General features: G+C 43.9%; 1 protein-coding gene across 1 annotated transcript in view; it reads left to right on the forward strand.

The window, feature by feature from the left end:
- EEPD1 (endonuclease/exonuclease/phosphatase family domain containing 1) overlaps nt 1-23,836 on the forward strand; it is a gene marked incomplete at its 5' end in the record, with an annotated part of 125,129 nt that overhangs the window by 73,494 nt on the left and 27,799 nt on the right. The window contains one exon of the mRNA XM_079711303.1: nt 2,105-2,156. Coding sequence (XP_079567429.1) covers nt 2,105-2,156 — 52 coding nt within the window. The remainder of the gene's footprint in view (nt 1-2,104; nt 2,157-23,836) is intronic.

The raw sequence follows: 23,836 nt of genomic DNA on the forward strand, positions 1-23,836 counted from the left end.
CAGAGATACAACAAAAGAAAACCAGTCCAAGAGACGAAGGAAAGTCAGTGATTGGAGCAGAGGGAATGCCCAGGGTCCTGTCCATTAGCCCTGATGCCTGCTAAATTGTTGTTGGTAGTGGTGGTGGTTTCTTATAGGCCTTGAAAACCTTTATTGCACTTGCTGAAGTTGCTTTAAAGTAAACCTTTGCATTTGGTTGGACAGTGCTTGCTTAGCTGTGCAGAGAGATTATGAAGAATTCTGTAGATGGAGGTGAATCTTATCATGGGCATAACCCCTTTTGATGGAGGTGTGTGGTACAGATGGGGCCCATTTCTGCTCCAGAGAACCTGTGCAGGTTGGCAGGGACACAGTGACCAGCGACCACAAGCAGATTAGCTGGGTGGGGAAGGAGCACGATGACACCATCGACAACTGACCCACCCCTAAACGGTCTTGCTGAGCTCCTGCTTCCTCCTGTGTGCTGGCCTGTCCAGCCTTGGACGCCTGCTCACTGCATCCGCAAACACTTCAAAAGCAATTTGTCACAAAGGGAAAATACCTCCCCTGTAAAACCTGCTCCCACGTCTGAATTCCCTCACTTCAGCTGCTGGCTGCAGTCTGGACTCTGGCCCCTAAACTGGAAACTGATGAGTTGTGTACACACTCGAGCCCTTTCTCTCCCCTTGGTGCCTTTGCCCCCGCTGTCTCCCTGCGGGTCACCTTTCTCCCCAGTCCCCTCCCCTGGCAAGGCTAACCTGGTCCTTCCTGCAGGAAGCCACCTCTGACCTTGGCCGGGCTGGGCTCCCTCTGTGCCCCAGACAGTCCACTCGGCACCCTACTGGTCCTCTTCTGCTCTGACTGTGGCCTCCGAGAGGCTGTGAGCTCCTCGTGGGCAGGGAGCAGGTCATAGTCATCAGGTGCCCTCGACTACCTGCACACAGTAGGGCTCAATCCGTGTACGGTAACAAATGAGCAGCTGATCAGGCCCTCTTCATGAGGAGTGATTTTAGCTATTTGTTTGTTCTCATCAAAGGGACATCAAGGGAAGATTAATGCTGAACATGGGCAACTATTCTTTATATTCCTCTGAATTTATTCAGGTTGCTTACATAAGCAACTATCAATTACTTTTAGAAATTTTTGTGGTGAAATGTACATAACATAAAATTTACTATTTCAATCATTAGTAAGTATACAATTCAGTGACATTAAGTATATTCACATTGTTGTGCCACCATCACCACCATCTACAGAATTTTTTCCCACACAGAAACTCCATACCCGTTAAATAATAACTCCCCATTCCTCCCTCCCAAAGACCCTGACAACCACTATTCTACTATCTGTCTCTTTGGGTTTGACTAGTCTAAGGACTTCAAATAAGTGGAGTCATATAATATTTGTCCTTCTGTGTCTGGCTTATTTCATTTAGCATAATGCCTTCAAGGTTCCTCTGTGTCGTAGCATGTGCCAGAAGTTCCTTCTTTTTTTGTTTTTGTATTTGTTTTTTGTAGTAGGCGGGCCTCTCACTGTTGTGGCCTCTCCCGTTGCGGAGCACAGGCTCCGGACACGCAGGCTCAGCGGCCATGGCTCACGGGCCCAGCCGCTCCACGGCATGTGGGATCTTCCCGGACCAGGGCACGAACCCGTGTCCCCTGCATCGGCAGGCGGACTGTCAACCTCTGCGCCACCAGGGAAGCCCCAGAAGTTCCTTCTTTTTAAGGCTGAATAATATTTCATCATATATAAAATGTGTACCATATTTTGTTTATCCATTCATACACTGATGGACATTTAAGTTGTTTTCACCTTTTGGCTCTTGCAAAAATTCTGCCATGAACATGGGTGTGCAAATAACTGTTTGAGTCCCTGTTTTCAACTCTTCTGGGTATATGCCTGGAAGTGGAATTGCTGGATCATATGGTAAAATCACTTTTACAACTTAGAAACATTTTTAATAGTTCTGAAATGGTCATTTCAGTTCAAACCAAAGGTTACCTTGAGGTGGGAGGTGATGCAGAAATGCAGGCTAAAATTTCAGACTTTTGTTCCTGTGACTTGTCTGATGCTTGGTGATAGAAAATGTTTTGTTTTCAAGTGTGGTTTTAATTTTTTCTTACAGCATCAAGCTGCTAGCTGTGCAAGAACTACTCGACAGAGAGGCCCTGGAAAAGGTAAATATTTTGTTCCTCTTACCCCAGATTTACAAACTTAGAGCAGAGTGCCACACACAGGAAAAACTCAACTCCCTGTCACCAGAGACAGCACTTATAGCAGAGTTGGTCTGTTATTTTGTGTTCTTAACAGTCAGTGAACCTTGCAAAATTTTAATCAAAACGCCCCACATTGCTCATAGGCCATTAACACTTGCAAACTCTTCCTTGCTTGGCTCTTTCAGAGCTGAGTGAAAGCAGAGGCTCGCCCTGCTGTGGGCCAAGCTCTGGAGCAGGCTTTCTGTGCCTGGAAATACCGCACACCGGACGCTGCCCACATGCCAGATGCTGTGCTTCCCTCCATCTCTGCTTGTGTGTGTTCTTATCTGGGCTTATGGATGGTAGAATTGAGGCAAAGAGGTTAGGGAACTTGCCAGAGGAAAATTACCTAAGTGGCAGAGTAGGGATTTGAGCCCCATAGTTTCATTTCCAAAACCAATGCTTTTTCTGTTTAATAGGCTAGTTCATGAGTTTGAGCCCCTGCGGGGACTACTTCTGAGGAGTGGGAAACTCCCTCCCACCTAAGCCCTGGAAGGAGCTATCCAGTGTGTCTCGGTTTTCTACGTTCAAGTCAAGTACTCAGCTGGGGATCTTTTGCCAGTTATGGGTTCAAGTTCTGTGTGGTGGGCTCCAAAAAGCAGGCTGGGCAGGTGCCGAGGAGGCCCAAGTGCCACCCCACGGGCCTCCCAGCTCATACCAAGCTGCTCCCCTGGGTGGCTCAGGACTCTTCCCCAGTATGTGGCTATGGGCATTAATTCGAATCAATAAGGTTAACATAGAAGAAAATGGTTAGAGAGATAAGCACCCAAACAATATTATCTTATTTATAGAATTTAAAATGTTTGGATTAGTGGTCCATCTGCTGGTTGGCACTAAAGCAAATAAAGTCTTCAAGCACCAAGCTGTGGGGTGGGGGGGAGGCGTCTGAGCTCTGGCTCTGAATTTAACATCCCTCCAGCCTCATTGGTATCACAGGTAGAGCAAGGGTGGGGCTGCCTGCCTGACCTCAGAGAGGTGACATGAGAACCAAATGAGTCGGTGCAGTGGATGGGCTTTCTAAATGCCAAAGCCCTCCACTCATATTAATTCTTAATTACTCATTGTCATTCTTTAATCCAGCCATGAAAACATACTAAGTCCAGGTTATTATATATGAAGATTCTTTGTATGTTTTTGAAACTTTTAAAAAGTTACTCCTCCAAAACCAATTCTCTTCTCAGTGTTCACTACAGGTAATTGTTTTACTCCTCAAGTCTCATCCACCCTAACCCGTTAAAGAACCACAAGGAAAGATCTTTGTGGACCGTAGAGCTTTGCTACTCAAAGTGCGGTCTGCGGACCAGCAGCATCGTAAGCTTGTTAGAAACGCAGAATCTCAGCCCCTACCCAGACCTCCTGATTCAGTTTGCATTCTCACAAGACCCCAGGTGATTCTTGTGCACCAAAGTCCAAGAAGTTCTCCCTGAGGAGTAACATTTACTGTCACCATCACTGCTGTTGACTAGTCCATCTTCACAGAGAATCTCTGAGGTGTCAGCTTTTTGCTTTTGTGTCCAATCAAGCTCCTTTTATTCACACCAAAAGTGAAGTAAACACCGTAAGTCTATTTTTAAGAACCCAGTTTTTTTGTTTTCTTCGTTTTTTTTTTTTTCCATTCTTTTTAATTGAAGTATAGTTGACTTACAGTGTTGTGTTAGTTTCAGGTGTACAGCAAAATGATTCAGTTATTCATATATAGATACCTCTTCTTTTTCAAACTTTTCCATTATAGGTTATACAAGATATTGAATATAGTTCCCTGTGCTATACAGTAGGTCCTTGTTGATTATCTATTTTATATATAGCAGTGTGTATCTATTAATCCCAAACTCCTAATTTATCCATCCCCCTCTTCCACTTTGGTAACCATATGTCTGTGAGTCTGTTTCTGTTTTATAGATAAGTTAATTTGTACCATTTTTTAGATTCCACATATAAGTGATACCGTATGATATTTGGTAAGAACCCAGATTTTATCTTTAGTTTGCCTGCTTCTTCCTTTCATTAAGAAAATAGTCTCATTTAACTTAATAGGTAGAGCCAGCAAGAATGACCTCAGTTAAACACACATCCTGCAAACCTCACACCTCTTTAACTGTCTTGGCAGCTGGGCTTCAAATGGCACCGTGCTTTCGGGTTTTGCAATTACTGAACTCCTGAGGTCCCACCACGTTAGGACTGGTCACTTCTAGACAGATGGTCTTTCTCTTATAAGAGGGAAGCTATTCTGAAGGGGTCATTTCCCTCACGGCTACTTGCAGGTTAAACCTGACCAGTAAAATATTTAAATTATGTAAAACATAATATAAAAGGCTAAAAAGCAGCAGCAGTGTTTTGGAGTCTCCTAGACAGTAAGACTTCTAGTGCTTTTTCTCCCTAATATTAGACATTGTTATTATGATCTTAGCGTTTTAGTTAAAAATTAGCAGCCATTTGCCTGACTTGTACTTTCCTTGGCTTTAGGTAGAGAGCCTGTCCATTTTTGGAAATGCCAAGGCTTTCTGGGTTTCTGCAGTGCACAGAGTCTGTTGTAGAAGAGCCAGGGTCCCCTCCCAACCTCGCCTCTGTTTGGCTGTTGGACCTGGCAGAGGGCCTCCCTCGGATGCCTGGGCCCCTTTCGTTACCCATAAAACTGCTTTCTATTCCTTCTGTGGTGCCTTCCTCCTCTAAAAGTCATGGGTTTCACAGTTGATTCTTGATCACACTGTGAAGAGGGGAAAATTCTCCTTTTCATGCTCTGTTTTCTAGATTTTTCTCTGCTCCTTGGTCCAGTGATCCTTACTGGTTTGGGGGCTTCTGTGTTTCATCTGCAGGGAGAGGAGAATGGTGAACACCTGCCCAGTGAACCCCATACGTAGATCAGTAGAGTCCCAGTTTTTACCTCTTCAAATGCTCTTTGTTTTAATTCAGGTGCCATTGATTGGGGTGGAGACTGGGGACACCTGGAAGGTCAAGTGTCTGAATGTCTCTTCTCCACCAACGCCACATAAAGCCATTTCCCAGACAAGTGACAGTGATTTGTCATTTATTAAAATAATGTTATAAAGCATACAATTAATAATTGCTTCTTTTTCTAAAATCTGTTAGAACCTTGAGAAGATGGCTTATTATGCATAAATGTCAGGATATGTGACATTTCCTTGACAAAGTGTTTTGGATTTGATGTGCTTTTTTGATCAGATATCTATTAGACACCAAGAGCAAAGGCTTGCTCTGAGACAGATGCCATCCTATTCTCTCTGTTCTCTGTACTTTAAGAGCAGGACGCTTTTGTTTTTCTGAACTTAAGTCACATAGGCTTGTTTCCCAGGCTTTATAAACAGACCCCATCTAATGCCTTTAAACGCGGCATTGCATGAAAGGAAATAAAAATATTGGTACAGCTTGATTTAGTAAGATCATTTTTCAATGACCCTTTCAAACAGCTTCCTGCAAAGCTGCAAACAATAGTTTGGCCGTTCCCTCCAGCTGGAGGTCACCCTCTCCCTGGAAGGGCCAGAGGGCAGAGCACCGACTGACCCCACCCGAGACCCAAGCCTGCCTGAAGAGCTGCCTGTGTGAGCCGGGCCTCCTAGAGGCTCAGGACGCCCAACTCATGGCCATCGCCAGTCCTACCCCTACCTCCGCCCACCCCCATTTGCAAAATTGTCTAGGACAAAATGCCTGCAGGTCTTCATGCCTGCTGCTGCTAGATATTTTTCCTAGAATCTCAGCTTCGAAGTCCCACTCTTAGTCTAGTTTTCCTACAGGTGGAGCAGATGGTCTCTAAGGCCTCTTGGTGCTTTCATGTGAGATAAAGCGTATACGTTTCACCAGCGAGCCTGAGACTAGAAATACTGAACTTGACGTTTGCACACGGTGGCTAGTCAGGGACTCTTCCAGCTGAACCCTAGTGGTGGGCAACATTGGAATTAGAAGTTAGTAGCTTCCTGGGGATTTTCAGAAGGAAATAGGAGGTAAATAATTGTCACATAGAAGTGCACGAATAACCTAAGGATGCCAAGTGCTTGTATCTGTAACTGGTGGTGGTATGTTCTAAACATACACACATGCATATACATAAGCTCTAGCTCTGTTATTACACGCTTTTGGAGTGTTTTTCACTGTGATTTGGACTTCATGTTAATTTAGTGTGTGCAACAATTGAGTGCTTATGCTGTCCTAAATCGCACTACATACTAAGGGAGATAAAGTTATAAAAATACATTTGGGGCTTCCCTGGTGGTGCAATGGTTAAGAAATCACCTGCCAATGCAGGGGACACGGGTTTGATCCCTGGTCTGGGAAGATCCCACATGCTGCGGAGCAACTAAGCCCATGCGCCACAACTACTGAACCTGTGCTCTAGAGCCCGCGAGCCACAACTCCTGAGCCCATGTGCCACAACTACTGAAGCCTGCATGCCTAGAGCCTGTGCTCCGCAACAAGGGAAGCCACCGCAATGAGAAGACCGTGCACCACAACGGAGAGTAGCCCCCGCTCGCCACAACTAGAGAAAGCCCGTGTGCAGCAACGAAGACCCAATGCAGCAAAAGATAAATTAATTAATTAAATAAATTTATATATAAAAAATATACATTTGAATGGCATATGTGGAATAATACCAGAATGTCAGAGCTCAGGGAATCCAACCCTGTCATTTGTCATTTTGCAGACAGGACACAGACCAGAGGTGTTGAAGTGTCCTCCTCGTCCAGGGCCCATAACAGTTGTGTTGGTAGTCTACCATCAACCCTGGTGGACTCAGCTCCGTTCCAGGGCTCCCTTCAGTACAGCCGCTGCCTGTCTTCCATGGTCTTGTTTATCCTGGGCATCAGCTTTAGCAGACTTTGCTGGTGCTGCTGTCGCTGCATATTTCAGGGCTGGGAGCAGATGCAGAGGGTTGGTCCCTGGCCCAGGTGATGGAGAACTGAAACCCAGGTTTTCTAATCCTTGTGGTGAAACAGACACAGGCTTGTGGTGTTTGTCTCCATGAGCTCCCCTTGGCCCAGCAGGGGAGACAGAGAACGTGGGCTGGGGGTTAGAGGAGGAGGGCAGTCAGAGGTTCAGGGCTCGGGATGTGGACACTGTCAGGGAGCTTCTGAGAGCAGAGGACCTCTCAGAGGTGTGAGGGCGTCAGAGGGTCCAGGGGCCTGGGAAGGAAGGTGATGAGAAACGTGCAGGAGGGTAGAGAACACGCAGCAGACTCGCCCTTCGTAGGCTCTGTGTCAAAATGAATTGCTTCAGGAATCTTAACATAAAATACACCTTTTACAAAACAGTACTCTGTTTTGATTTTAAAATATCAGAATGAGATTCTTCAGCTCCCTGGGTTTATTTTTCTCCCAGGCCTAGTCCTTCACATAGAGCTTAATTTGAATGCCATCTTGAGTGGTCAGTATTCATGTATCTGTTAGATTTTTTTTTAAGTGGATTGAGCCAGATCCGTGTCTAATCATGATTAAATTCATTGTAGTCATGTTCCTGGCTAAATCCCTTCCAGCAGGCAGCTTGCTACCTTCCTTGAAGGGCTAGTGAGCAGAAATGGGGGCCCCTGTGGAGCTCAGGCTCCCCCCGTTCACTGTGTGGAGTCTGGCTGAGGCCCGCAGGGGCCCCCACAGCCAGCCGCTCACCAGCTCCACTTTGCAAACTGCACACTTGGGCCCTGACCCCGTTCTGGAAAGGGCTCTCCGCTGGGCTACACCGCAAGCACCTCAGCTGTCAGAAAATGGAGCATCTTGGTGAATTATGGGCCAGGCTTCACGGTTCATTTTCAAAAAGGGAAGAAGATGCATTTTCTCCTATTCTTTTAAAACCATCACAAGATACCATGTATATTGAGGGGCTCCTGGTACCTTTCTCTGATTACGAAGAGCTTTTATTTGAAGTGAGCAAAAAGTAGAGTCTCAAAATAGGACTTTTAAATTCCTTTTAGCTTTATTAGCTATCAAAGGTCAGCAAATTAAACAATGAGGGATCATTTTAAATGTACTATTACGTTGGCAAAGGTTTTTTTTTTTTTTAAGAAGATGTTGGGGGTAGGAGTTTATTTAATTTATTTATTTTTGCTGCGTTGGGTCTTCGTTTCTGTGCAAGGGCTTTCTCTAGTTGCGGCAAGCAGGGGCCACTCTTCATCGCGGTGTGTGGGCCTCTCACTATCGCGGCCTCTCTTGTTGCGGAGCACAGGCTCCAGAGGCGCAGGCTCAGTAGTTGTGGCTCACGGGCCTAGTTGCTCCGTGGCATGTGGGATCCTCCCAGACCAGGGCTCAAACCCGTGTCCCCTGCATTAGCAGGCAGATTCTCAACCACTGTGCCACCAGGGAAGCCCGGCAAAGGTTTTTAAACAATGATATGTAATGTTGAAGTTGTGATAACTCCAGTGTCCCCATTCATTGGGGAGGGTAGTGACAAGGCACTATTCTTTTGAAGTTCTGGGGTGGTGTATTTCATTAGCCTTTGAGATGCCCCTACCCTGTGACCAAGGTAGATTCCTAGGAGTGTATTTAAGGAATGATCCATAAATATGTGGAAAAGGCATTTGACAGCATGCTTTATAATTATGAATCCTTGCAGGCAGTTCACTGCTCAGTAGGAAGGGTGGGTTTAAACAGTCTGTGGTAGGTCTGCCCATGGGCTGGTGTATGTGGCCATTAAAAATGATAATCATTTAGCCTTGTAGAAATTTGATATAATGTTTACAAAAAGGAGGATAAGCAGTTGTACCTGCTGTAATTACAACTATGTAAAAATATATGTATTCATTCTTTCAACCAATATTTATTAAGTACTTGTGTCAGGCTTTGTACTAGGCTGGGAGACACCTACAGCTGTGATCAAGATGATTATCTTTCCTACTCTCATGTAGCTCACATAATTGGTGAGGAAAATGTTAATAAGTACACAAACACTTATTTAAATACAATAGTGTTAAGCAATGCCCCCCAAAACACCAAAACAAAATCAGGTCATGGTTGGGGGCACCTAATGTTCTCGTAGCATCCAAGGAAATATGAAAAGAACAAAACATAATTAGGTAATTCTTTTTTCCTTTTAAGTTTCCTTTATCATTCATTTAATATTCCTGGAATCAACTTTTGAAGATCCCGTAAGACCTCCAGCTATGGCTGGAGGAGCCAGGGGGAAGGAACAAGGTGGATGGCAGGGAATCTGGAGGATGGGGCTGTGCACCAAGACAGAAGTGCCCTCTGAGTGCCCGGGAGTCCTGCACAGGAGGGTCTTTCTACATCAGAGCAAATGATGATGGGCCCTCCAGTCAAATCTGGTGATAGCTAGTTTTTTTTTTTTTTTTTTTTTTTTTTTTTGCGGTACGCAGGCCTCTCACTGTTGTGGCCTCTCCCGTTGCGGAGCACAGGCTCTGGATGCGCAGGCTCAGCGGCCATGGCTCACGGGCCCAGCCGCTCCACGGCATATGGGATCCTCCCAGACCGGGGCACGAACCCGTATCCCCTGCATCAGCAGGCGGACTCTCAACCACTGCGCCACCAGGGAGGCCCATAGCTAGTTTTTAAACATCAAGTTTTATTAATATGCCGATGCATCCATTCATTTATTCACTGTCTGTGGCTGCTGTCACATTTCAATGTCAGCGTTAAGTAGTTGTGACAGAAAAGGTATAACCCACAAAACTCTGAATATTTATTATTTGGACCTTTGCCGAAAGTTTGCCAACTCCTGTTCTAGATCAGTGGTGCTTGGCTGCTGACCTCTGAAGTATCAGGTGAGAGCTGTACGACCCCATCCAGAAAAATGCACTTACGAACCTATACATGCGGTTGAATTTACATATTCTTGAAGCTTCCCCGTGGAGGCCTTCAGGGTCATACTTCTGGGCCCTGGTGTAGGTAGGACTCATTTCTCTACCCCAGAAATGCTGAAATATCTTCTCTCATTACAAAATGGTAGCCTACTAAGGAAATGTTTCTCAGAGTGGGACGGCTCACCCTTCCCAGGGAGGCATAGTGCCCAGGGTCTGCAGGGAGGGTCCTTCATGTGGTTAGAGGCCAGTCAGATTTTAGATGAGACTGCATCCCATTGGCACAGAAATAGCATCCCTTTGGTTACCTTTTCGTGATTTATGGTTTGATCCTATATTGGTTATTCTAAGGAGATTATCTGGTTCATAGAGTACCTGTGATCCCATTCTTCACCCCTTTCTTTCTAGCATCATTTTCTTCACTGGTAACTTGAGACATATTTAGGTCTCCTGAAATCTGAAATGTGTTCCTACTGTCCTACTTTCCTCTTTGCTACTGTCCTATTTCTCTTCTTTCATGTACTCATAGTTATCTTGAATGTAAATTCCCACCCTACACAACAAACCTTCATCTCCTCTCAGCTGTGCTTAACCCTTAGGAGCCTAGCCCCTGTCCCAGTTAATCTAATAAATCATAGCTTACCCTAGCCAACTTCTAACCCAAAGCATTTTTATTGAAAATATTTTTTGCTTTCTATTGAAAAGTATTATGAAATAATTTTATATAGAACTTAAAATTTGTATATGCAATTATCCATTTTCTTGTAATTTCTGGGTACCTATTTCTGGTTTTATACTGCATCCATAATGATTTTATGTTAAAAAAACATTAAAAAAATTTTTGAACCCATTTAGACACAAATAGGAGTGGGAAAAGGAAAGAAATCATTCTAGAGCTTGTCTTATCTAGGTGAGCTGTACTGCTTGGGGAGTCTGAATCAACTTCTGTCTTCTACCTGTGATGGTTGTCCTTGGGGACACTCTCCTTGATGGTTCCATTACTTTGTCTTCATACTCTAAAAGCTTCATTACTTCTTAGTCTCCTAATTGATTCTGGACTTATAGAGGAAAAGAAGAGAAATCTTATAATAGCCATATGGATTGCAAACTCAGGCAGAGGCCAAAGCAAGACCTATAACAAAAGCAGAAACATCATTTCATTCAGGTTTGAAAGTCAAGGGGACCTTGAAAAATCACCCCTCTCCATCTTTTGCTAAGAATCATTTTATCATCAACTAGAGAGAATTTGGCTGGCATCTTCTGGTGGCTCATAAATGGTGGGCTGGTTTTGTGAACTTGTCTAACCTATGATTTAAACATAATGTGTTCATGTTAATATTTTTCTTGTGCTGACTCTCCCCTTGAGACACCCTCTTTCCTCTTTGAGAGGGCATCTGGAGGTTCCACTCTTGGTAATGCCAGAGTAGCTTGTATCAGAATAACCTTTCCTCAAATAGCAATTATAAACTCTGGGTAAAGTGCAAACAACTATTTGAAGGCACTTAAGAGAAACCACAAACTGGAGAGATGTCAGCCCTCAAAAGAAGGAACTAGCCCTGGGTGAGTTCCACATCTATATGGCTTTTCCCCTGATGGCATTCCCCAGTCTGTGTGGGCAGCTAGAGCTCAGGCAGGTTTGGGGGATGTCATGAGTCTTCTCTCTCTTTTTCTCTTGGTCAGTCTATCTAAAGGTTTCTCATTTTTGTGCTGAGCTTTTCAAAGAACTTTCAGTTTCATTGATTTTTCTCTATTGTTTTTTATTCCCTATTTCATTCACTTCTGCTCTAATCTTTATTGTTTCTTTCCTTCTCCTTGGTTTCTGGGTTGTTTTGGGTCTCCTTGCTTTTTCCATGCTCTTAAACTGGAAGCTTAGGTTATTGATTTGAGATCTTTCTTCTTTATTAGGAATCTACAGCTATAAATTTCTCCCTAAGCATTGCTTTAGATGACTCCCATAAGTTTTGGTATGTCGCATCTTCATTTTCATTCATCTCACAGTTTTTGTTTTAGATTTCCCTTGTGATTTCTTCTTTGACCCATTGTTTATTTGCAAGTGTGTTGTTTAATTTCCATTTATTTATGAATTTCCCACCAATTTTTTTTGTTGTTGATTTCTAATTTCACTCCATTACATTGTCATCAGAGAAGATACTTTACTTGACTTCAGTCCTTTTAAATGTATTTAGGCTTATTTTGTGGTCTACTGTGTGGTCTATTCTGGAGACTATTTCATGTGACTTGAGAAGAATGTGTGTTTTGCTGTCGTTGGGGTGAGTGTTTTGTGACTGTCTGTAGATCTATTTGGTTTATGTGGTTGTTTAAGTCTTTCAGTTCCTGTTGATCAGTTTAGTTCTATCCATTATTGAAAATGGGGTATTGAAGTCTCCAGCTATTGTTGAATTGTCTGTTCCTTCCTTCAATTCTGACAGTTGTTCTTTTATGTATTTTGGGGCTCTGTTATTAGGTGCATATATATGTATAATGGTTATGTCTTTCTGATTGATTGACCCTTTTATTATTATAAAATCTCTTGTCATCTCTAGTAACAGTTTTTGTTTTGAAGACTATTTTTGTGATACTAGTATAGCCATTCCAGCTTCCTTATGATTGCTGTTTGTATGATGTAACTTTTTCAGTCTTTTTACTTTCAACCTACATGTATCTTTGAATCTTAAATTTATCTCCTCTACACAGCCTGTAGTTGGATATTGTTTTTTGCTCAGTTTGACAGTCTCTGCCTTTTGATTGGGTTGTTTAATCCATTCACATTCAATGTTATTATTGATATAGTTGAGTTTACATCTGCCATGTTACTTTTTGTTTTCTATGCCTTATGTCTGTTTTGTTCCTCCTTTTCTCTTTCACTGCTTTCTTTTACACTAAGTGAATATTTTCTGAAGTAGCATTTTAATTTCCTTAATGATATTTTTTGCTGTGCTTTTTGAGTTATATTCTTAGTGGTTGCTCCAGAGTTTACCATGTACATCTTAATTTATCAGATTTATACTAACTTAATTCCAATGAGATGTAGAAACATTACTCCTATGTAGCTCTATTCCCTCTTCCCCCTTTTTGTGCTATTGTTACACATATTACATCTAACTATGCTACAGACCCAACTATATATTCTTATGATCATTACTTTATATACTTTTATGTCTTTTAAAGAAGGTGAGAGAAGGGAGGAGAACAAGTATATTTTAGAGAGTTAACTACATTAACCTTCTTATTTACCATTTCTGATTTTCTTCATATGTTCCTGTGGATTCCAGTTACCATTTGGCATCATTTTCTTATTTTAGCTCATCTTTACTCCTACCCAGGTCCTTTGTGGTGGTCAGCTATATTATATTTCTATATGTTATAGACCCAACAATACAGCTGTATACATGTATTAATATTCATACAATATGAATAAAGGAGAAGAAATATGTATTCATACTGTCTTTTATAATTATATAATTACCTTTACTGGTTCTTTTCATTTTTTTCATGAGGATTTGAGTTGGTCTGGGGTCACTTGCTTTCAGCCTGAAGAACTTTCTTTGGTATTTCTTATAAGGAAGATCTGCTAGGAACAAATTCTCTCTTTTTTTTTGTCTGGGAATGTATTTCGTCTTCATTTTTGAAAGATGGTTTTTCTGGATATGATTCTTCATTGACAGTACTTTGAATATGTCATTCTACTGCCTTCTGGCCTTCATTGTTTCAGATGAAAATTTAGCTGCTAATCTTATTAGAAACAAGTGAATTTTGAAAGCTGGCTATATTCCTAGACACCACATTTACTGAAGGGGTATTTTATTTTGGGGGTTTCTGAAAAGTGGCTCTTACTCAGTGTCCCAAAGCTGGTTCAGATTTAGTGACACAATTTCATTTGTTTGAGGAGACTTCTAAGGCATTATCTACATAAAGTCCAACAAAACATTTCACTTGGTTTTGGCAAAGAGAAAAATGAAAAGTAGACAGCATTTTGATATTCTAGTAAGACCAAAGACTTTGTACTAAGAAATATCTGAGTTTAATTCTCAAATTATAGGTTATGAAATCAATTGAGTAAATTACAACCATCATTTGTTTCATTGTATATGTATATGGATGGATTGATGGATGTATGAGTGGGTGGCTGGATGGATGAATGGATAGGTGGATGGGTGGATAGATGGATACAGACATACCTACACAGTTGGCAGGCAGACACATGGATAGAATATACCAGATTGACATATAAAAATTTATTTATTGCTATGAGTCATGGTCAGAAATGCTTGAAAACTACCATTCTAGACCATTTCTTGGCTTGAAAGAGAGGAAGACAGCATGCTCTGGGGTATTTTTCCAGCACTGGAAAGGCTCTGCTTACCTTCGGGTATATCCTAAGCACTTTTCCCTCCTGCCTTGTTAGTCTCTTAACTCTTTTTTGCTTTTGAACAGTAAGAAAATATGCCCAACTCATTGCATTACCCCCAAAATTGTTGCATGTAGCCATCACCTTATACAAACACTCACACAGCCATGATGACAGGAGTTATATGCAATTTCCTGTCTTATTTGGTCCACCCTAAAATGCTTCTCTTATCAGGAAATGCTAACAATGAGTTAGTACAGAGAGAACTTTCAATTCACTGTTTTAGAGAATTCTGAGACTTTTTGTGAATGATTCATTCACTCATTTCTTGAGAGCATGACTTTGTATTCAGCAAAGTTCAGGCTACTTTATAATTTTAAATGAAACGGAAGGGCAGGCAGGTGAAACTATTTGGCTCAGTTGCTAAAAGCATTTATGCTGGATGTTCTCATTAGGTAAAATTATCCTGATTGAGTTGGTCATTAAGGCTTGCTTTGCCAGAATTAATTCAGTGGAGAGATCTATCAGATTGTTAACTACCTACTTAGAATGAGTAATTCCTACAGCTGATAAAGTATTTTTTGTTAACCTTTGGGAGGCACTGAAATGGTGAGTTTGGGCCTTAACAAGACTCCAAACTTCTGGGAAAACATCCAACCCACTTTTAGAGATTTTGATCTATCTTTGCAGAAATTCAGAACAGTATACTGACAGCCCTTATGAGCATAATCCAAGACCCCTTTCTAGATCCTAGACTTGGTTTCCCCAGTGCACTCTGTACCGCCACCCCATTCCTTCTCTTGCCCTCTCTGTCCCCCCTAACCCTTGTCCACGAAATGCAGGCTTATTTTCACATGCAGAGTTAATTAGGTTGGAAGAAGCCAGCCAGGGAAAACAAAGCAGCTCCCCATATATGAGTTAGTGTAAAATTACCTGCCCTCCTAGTTAGCAGTTAGTGGCTTCCTACACAAGTGGCCAGTCAAGAGATTTCATGACTCTGTAGAATCACTGTTGTGTCACAGAGCATCTTCCTGTTGTGTCCAGCTCTAGGGATCCAGAGGGATGAGAAGTACCCAGGACTAAAACAAGATCCCCAGCATTTACAAGCCAAAGGGCTGAACCTGGAAGGGAAGGTGACAAGTTCTGGGTTTTTGCCTGAATTCCCAACATTTGCACCAGCTCCGAGGTTGAGTGGGGATGGGGGCATTAGAGCCTTTTCCCCCTTGATTAGGAAATCATGAGACTGTAGTTTTACGTTATTGCTAATCTTCTCTGTCAGGCATGCTTTGTCTCCCTCCCTCTCTCCATCTGGCTGAAACCTCTACTTAGAAAATAAATTGCTGCGTATCGATTGTTCATTTTGTTTCTCATCACCCAGATGTCCTTGTTATGCACTTAGCTTGCTTGGCTATATTTGTGAACAAGAGGGGAAGAAGTAATAAGTATTTCTAGCCTTCATGTTAGGATGTGGGAGGGACTTTTTTTATGTTGTTTTTGGTGCTTAATTTATTTAACAACAACAGTGAAATCACCTTTTATTTATGAAAAACAAAGAAGTGTGTGTGTCTGCTTACACATCTTCTACATGGACAAAGTTCAAGCCAATTAATTGGTATTTATACTATGACTTTCTAGAAAAGTGAAATGTCTAGAAAATGTGGAAGCAGAGAGAAAAGTTAAAACATCTAAAATTACTACTTGGTCTCTGTAATTTTCATTTCAATCCTTCCTTTGTATGGTTACCAGAGTAACCCTCCTAAAATGCAAGTCTGATCCTATCACTGCCCTCCTTGTAGTTGCTTCAGCTGGAAGCTGCATGCTATAATGGGAACACGGACATGGATTTGGGTCCTGGCTCAGCCATTTGCCCTACATTATCCCCTCCAGCCCTACATCTCTCATTTCTTGAGCAAGGAGAATGCCTCCCTCACAGAGCCGTGGTGTGGGTCACGTCACACAGCATGTGTAAAGAGCCAGCAGTGGTACTTGGCTCATGGCAAGTGTTCTAGTAAAGAGGACACCGGGGTTACAACCCATTAATATGGAGTCATCCTTGTGCCTGCAGGACACTGTCATGACGTCCATGTGGCCCCATCTGGTTGCAGCTTGATCTTTGGGACACTCCCCTCTGTCCTGTTTGCTTTCACTCCACCCACTCCCAGTTATTTGGAAGGAGCCTGAAAAGCCTGTGAAACTAACATCAGACAGTTTGGCTATTTTTAACTGCCTCTGGCCAAAAACTGCCTCATGGGAAGGGAGGTTGACTGAAAGATAGTTTGGGGATTTGGCTTTTCATTCTTCCCATTTGCACACAAAAAAATGAGAACCAAGGGATCTCAGGACATTCTCCAAAATGAGGATGCTATTTTCATGAACTACCACCTATAGTTCCTGCTGCCATAAAGTGTCTGGGAGTGAAAAATTGCAGGTCTTTCTATCCCTGCCTGCCCACATAGGAAAGAACAATCAAATCTATGTGGTTTGCCGTGAAATAAAATAGGAAATGTGCAGGCTTTAGAGACTAGGATTTGACATAATGCAATTCAAAATAAAGTAAGTCATGAATCTGTAATACTTTCACCCACAGCTTTGAAGTCTTTATGATTATTGCTGCTGAGGATGACAGGCTGCATAAACACCATTTAGAATATAGCTGGAGGCTGGAGTTTTATAAGAAAAATGGCAACCAGAGCAATTTCCCTGAATGGTCCATAAGTACTGATTCTGTTTAATGTGACAGTTCCTAAATAACTCTGCATTCTTCACAGAAACACGTATGGGCAGTGCTGGAGCCTTGCCGTTTAGAGTGAGTCTAAGAGTGAACTAGTCTTCAGTGTTTACGGATCGAGAAAATATCTCTCTGGGGTTTTAAAAAAATAGGTGGGTGTTCGTGTGGGAGGGTTGGGGTTGGGGAGCTGATGTGAACTGCCGGCTTTGTTCTGCTCCTCCATTATTTCCTTTGGATTTAAGTACCTACATAATCGTTTCCCACTCTTTTGTGTCAGCTTTCTCTCTCCCTGTCCCTACCCTTTCTGTTGCTCACGGGTAAAAATGCTCTATCAGTTGTACTGTGGGATGGTTTGTTGGGGTTTAGAGACCATCTGTCCTCCATCTATACCTGTCTTACTCATTCTCTGAGCTTGTTTACCTGAAAATGTCAAAGGGGGAAGAAGACTCTAGAAAAGGAAGAACTACGGTTGGCTAAATCAACACGGTTTGTCTTAGGCAATGTTCTTATCATCTTGGGGCAGATGCCTTTTTGCTTTACAAGTAAAATGTTGTAACATGTATGGTTGACATTTCCTGTCGAGTTTTTGGTTCAGCGTGTCAGTAGGAAGTACCAAATGAAACCCTGTGTCCTCCACCTGTATTGTTGGCGTGTTTCTCCAGCGAGGTAAAAGCATTAGCATCTATGGAACGGCATGTTTGGTGCAAGCCATGGCATGGCCATCCCAGCGTTTCTGCTCTAACTTGTGGGACATCACTCTGCCTGCAGCTCTCCTATGCTCTTCTAAAATAGCCACAAAATCCTCCAAAACGCTTTGCTATTTTCAGACCTGCTCTCACTTAGAATAATTAGTTTCCAGCATTACTCACAAGTTTAGTGTCTAATTTGGACAAGGGGTTTATTTTATTTGCCCTAAAACTGTCTTTTTAAGCTTCAGAGAGCCTATATTCCAAGAATTACCGGCCTCTGCATATCTCTCCCTCTGCATTATCTATCCATGTGGAGAGAAGGCTGGAATCACCCTGTCTAGAGGTGGCCTCCCCAGGGCTGTGGCCCTGCTTCCCTGCTTCCCACCTGATCTAGGGCTCCGTGAGGGACAGCCCGACTTCACAGCTGTACCTAGAATAGCACGTGGCATTTGTTGAATGAAAGAGTGGTTTCTCTGCTCTATCTTAAACATCTAGTCCATTGCCCAAGTCACTTTTTAAATTATTGACATAAAATTCCATACCATAAAATTAATCATTTTAAGAGTCCACTTGAAAGTGAAAACTTCAGTGGCATTTAGTAGCTTCACAATGTTGTGCACCTGTCACCTCTTTCTAGGTCCAAGACATTTTCATCATCCATAAAGGAGAGCCGGTACCTATTAAGCGGTCACTCCACATCCCTCCCTCCCCCTGGCACCTGGCGACCGCCTATCTGCTTTTTGTCTCTATGGATTTGCCTCTTCTGGACATTTCATGTGAATGGAATCGTACAATTTGTGGCCTTTTGTATCTGGTTTTTTTTTCCACTCAGTATAATGTTTTCGAGGTTCATCCATGAGGTAGTGGGTATTAGTTCCTCATTTTGGGGGGTTAGTTCAGTACTGTTCCAGTGTATGGATATAGCACGTTTTGTTTATCTGTTCATCAGGTGATGGACATTTGAGTTGTTTCTGTCTTTTGGCTCTTGTGAATAGTGCTGCTGTGAACATTCACATACCAGCATTTGTTTTCAATTCTTTTGATCCAAGTTGTGCTTATTTCCCAAGTATCTCTCAGATCTGTCCACTGCTCTCCCGTCAGTCAGGCCACCCTTATCACTTACTGCACTACTGAACTGGTCAGGCCTTTCTCCATCCTAACTCTACACTGCAACCCTATAGCCTTTTCAAAATGCAGATCTGTTTTTCATGCCCTTCATTGATTGTAGAATTGCTCAGAGGGTAAGAAACAAACTCCTTTCAGGCCCACAGGGCTGCATGACCAGGTCTCTAACCATTCCTTTAAGCTCATCTCACCTTTCTGCTCCTCACCATCTGAGCTGCAGCCACACTGACCTTCTGTCCGACAAACTCTCCAGGCTCTGCCCCATCACAGGCCCTTTGCACATGCTACCCCTGTTGCCTGGAATGCTCCCCTCTCCTCTTTGCCTAATTAACGCCTTCTCATCCTGGAGTTCTCAGTGCTTAAGCCTTACCTCTTCAGGGAAGCCTTCCCTGACTAAGTCAAACTCACCCCCACCGCCACTGCCACCATCATGGATGCCCACAGGCTCCTAACTGCTCCTTTGCAGCACAAGTTCAGCTGCATGTTTGGATGATTATTTGATTCATAACTGTGCCTACAGAGACAGAAGGCAGCTGTACTCAGATCATGGGCTCTGGAGCCAGACTGCCTGGGCTCAAATGCTGGCTGTGTTCCTACTGCCTGTGTGATCTTAGGCAAGTTAATTAACCTCTCTGTGCCTCTGTTTTCACATCCACCAAGTGAGGATCATCATAACATAATACCTACCTTAGAAGGCTGTTGTGAGAATGAAATAAACATACGTGTTAAGTACCTGGCACTAAAATGATCTCAATAAAAGTATAATTACTGTAACTTTTAAAAAACACAAATAACTGTGCCTACATTGGCACCCCTACACCCCTCATCCCCAGACTGTAAGCTCAGGGGGGCAGGGAACCATGTCTCTTTTGCTGGCGTTATAGCTCCAGAGCCTAGCCCAGGATACCAACCTGGTTAGTGCTTGTTACATTTTTATTGAATGATTGGATGAATCCGTTCTTGTGCTTGCCAGAGAAGAATGTTAACACTACCGTGTTCCAGCTCTCCGTCCATATCTGAGTTTTAGGGGGCTCTGCCTTCCAGCATGCAGTGCGGTGGCACTCGGCTGCAATCCCTACTCCTGCCCACATCCCCAGCTGCTGCGTTTGGGGAACTGTGCTGCCGCGTGTGGAGAGTCAAAGACAGGGATCCTGTGTCCTTGGCCCTGCACTGAGGGAAGGCCCAGTCTCTATGACAACCACAGGACCGCGGAGGAGGCTTGCCATGCACCAGGCCGTGTGCCCCCTGCCTTTACAAATATCCAACTCGTGAGGCGGGAATGATTGCTATCCCCTGTTACAGCCGAGGAAAGGGAAGGCATGAACAGGGGAGCCATTTGGCCAAAGTCAAAACTCTTGGTAAGTGGCAGAGCCAAAGTTTGGATCCTGGGAGTTTTTCTCCCGAGTCTGCGCTCTCCACCTCCCCGTTAACTAATGAACATGACCTGCTTAAGCTCTGAGAACGCGGGAAGGACTCCCCACTGAAGGAGTGGAGGCTCCTGTCCCGAGTCTGGACAGCTTTGTTTAAGTCCCCAGAGCAAACAGTGGACATTCCCACTGAGTTCCGGCTTGTGATCCTCCCGGCCCGTCGCACCTGACGGTCCTAGCAGATACAGGTTGACATCAGGACAAATTCTCTAAAGAGACTTTAAAAACAAATCTAGAGGGGAAAAAATAAAGGTGAGAATTGTTTATCTGCAGATGAAAGAAACTAAACTATTTATGAAGACTTCCACCTCTTATGTCAGTCGGAGATGTAAAAAAAGAGTGTTACTTCCTTTTTGATGGTACATTTCAGGCGCTTAATGTCTGTGGTCATTCACTCTTTAGGCCCCTGTGCTGCCATCTGTTTATCACAAGTATGTATATTGAAAAAAAAAATAAATAAAACCTCTTGATTTATGTTCAGAAACAAAAACATTACGACTTTAACTTACTCAGGATCTTTTTTTAAACATGTGGATGAAACCATTGTGAGCACATAGGGTAGAATGGTGAGGTTTTATTGTTACCATAGTAGGTGATTTTAGGATGTTTATATTGAAATGAAATGAGCCCCCAAACGGCAGAAATTCCTCCCAGCCAACGAAACATCCACCACCAGGGGGATAGCACATTGTGTCCATATGATAGCATGTTAGATGGTGCATGAAGTGAGTTTGGAAGAGTTTGTAATAATGTGGCACAGTTATAACAAAATTGTGTGTCTTTATGAATAAACAGATATACATATATTAATAAAATGCATTGGAAACACCCTAGAAGGGAATCTACCAAAAATGTTAGCAGTGGTTGTCTTTGCACAATGATATTCTACTTAAATTTTTCTTTGTTTCTTTACTTTACAAATTGTCCTATAATGAGCTTGTGTTTACTGATACCAGAACATAAGCCTCAATTTAAAGAGAAGGAGAGGGGACTTCCCTGGTGGCACAGTGGTTAAGAATCTGCCTGCTGGGGCTTCCCTGGTGGCACAGTGGTTGAGAATCTGCCTGCCAATGCAGGGGACACGGGTTTGAGCCCTGGTCTGGGAGGATCCCACATGCCACGGAGCAACTAGGCCTGTGAGCCACAACTACTGAGCCTGCACGTCTGGAGCCTGTGCTACGCAACAAGAGAGGCTGCGATAGTTAGAGGCCCGAGCACTGCGATGAAGAGTGGCCCCTGCTTGCCGCAACTAGAGAAAGCCCTTGCACAGAAACGAAGACCCAACACAGCAAAAATAAATAAATTAATTAATAAACTCCTACCCCCAACATCTTAAAAAAAAAAAAGAATCTGCCTGTCAATGCAGGGGACACGGGTTCGACCCCTGGTCCGGGAAGATCCCACATGCTGCGGAGCAACTAAGCCCGTGCGCCACAGCTACTGAGCCTGCGCTCTGGAGCCCGCGAGCCACAACTACTGAAGCCCACATGCCTAGAGCCCGTGCTCCGCAACAAAGAGTAGCCACCGCAATGAGAAGCCCGCACACCGCAACAAAGAGTAGCCCCCGCTCGCTGCAACTAGAAAAAGCCCGCGCACAGCAACAAAGACCCAGCGTAGCCAAAAATAAATAAATTTATTTTTTAAAAAAAATAGAAGGGGAGGAGCTTCCCTGGTGGTCCAGTGGTTAAGACTCTGCCCTCCCAATGCAGGGGGCCTGGGTTCGATCCCTGGTCAGGGAACTAGATCCTGCATGCATGCTGCAATTAAGAGTCTGCATGCGACCACATGCTGCAACTAAAGATCCCACAGGCCACAACTAAGACACAGCACAGCCTAAATAAAGAAAGAAGGAAAGAGAAGGGGGAAAATCCCACAAAATTACTAGCACAGTCTTAACTCCCATCTCAGATTAAGAGTCTTAGCATCCAAAGAGAAGACCCTTTGGAAATGTCCCTGAAGGGCAGAAACAAGGGATGATGAGGACGGTGACAAGGACGTTGGCAGCGTAGGAGTGTGGAATCCCCACAGGAGGGTCCCGAGCCCCCCGCATGCCTCTCCCTTCCCGTCCTAACCTGCCTTCCATCTCCACGAACCTTCAACCCCCTCTTACTCTCCATTTTATAATTGCCCTCGCAAAAAGAATCTAATTGCCCTTGCAAAGTCCCTTCCACCCCCCCCATGCTTATTTTTAACCATCTTGTTCAGGAAACGTGCTGAGTAACTCCTGGAAGCACGGAGGAGAAGCTACCAGGACCAGCAGCTGCTCCGTTGACGGGGGGCATGTGGGTGTCACTTCCCTTGACTCTGAAAAAGTACCTGATGATTAGCTGGTTGTGGAGGCTGAGGGAATGTCTCCTTGGTTGCTTTGTATCTTCCTCAGCGTGATAAGAATGTTTAAACAAGGATGAACAGTCCTGCAGTATCCTCTCGGGTCCCTGTGGAGGAGTGTGCTCATTGCAGCTGACCTAGCTGGGGCTCGCGGGCAGTGATGAAAGGGCGGTAAGCCCATTGCTTCTCCGGACGGATGGAGAAGCAAGGGTCTGAGCTTTTAGGGCAAGGGCTGCCCTACAAAGCTCTGAACGCCTGGCTGTGTGTCCCACTGGTCCCTGGCCCCTACCAGGAGGAAGCCTGTAGTCTGATGTGTTGACTTTCCCGGGAGAGCAGCGTCCTCAGGACCCAGGCAGCCTGGCGCATCGGTGAGAAAACTGACGTTAGCAGGGTGGTGGTGGTGCAGCTTTTAGCTCCAGAGGACCCACACGCACATTGTCACACAGGGCAGTTGGTTTGTGTTTTCTGAGCCTTCTCTCCTGAGTTAAGTGCATTTGACCAGGGCTTCCCTGGTGGCACAGTGGTTGAGAGTCCACCTGCTGATGCAGGGGACAGGGGTTCATGCCCCGGCCTGGGAAGATCCCACATGCTGCGGAGCGGCTGGGCCCGTGAGCCATGGCCACTAAGCCTGCGCGTCCAGAGCCTGTGCTCCGCAACGGGAGAGGCCACAACAGTAAGAGGCCCGCGTACCGCAAAAAAAAAAAAACAAAAAAAAACCTAAGTGCATTTGACCAGTAGAGTCGGCTACCCCAGGTTTAACCTTCCCCAGCCCACTTGCCGGCAGTGGGTGACCTTGCCGTGTTCCCTTTCTGAGCCCTGCTTTCCTCACGTGTCACATGAGAGAATTATTAACTGCCTCACAGGATTGTCATTAGGATCAAACGTGATAATATGTGAAACTTGCCGAATAGTTGGCACTTGATAAATGCTGGGTCCCTTCCCGTGCCCTTCCTCCTGCCTCTGGCTCTCTCTTTTTCACAGGGTTCAGAAGCTAACTTGGTCAGGGATTATTGGCCACCTATGTTTTCTTACTATTGCTGGGTTTACCCAAACTTAACCTATTAGAATTACTACCTATTAAAAGTAAGCCCTTATTTTAGGCACTTGAGCAAGGAGTCTTCAGATGGGGCTTAGGGCACGTTAAGGAAAGCTGATGCTGGGTTTTGGAAGCATGAAATCCATTCTCTGCGTTTGGGAGAAAGCC

The sequence above is a fragment of the Hyperoodon ampullatus genome (assembly GCF_949752795.1).
Source record: "Hyperoodon ampullatus genome assembly, chromosome: 9".
Taxonomy (NCBI): Eukaryota; Metazoa; Chordata; class Mammalia; order Artiodactyla; family Ziphiidae; genus Hyperoodon; species Hyperoodon ampullatus.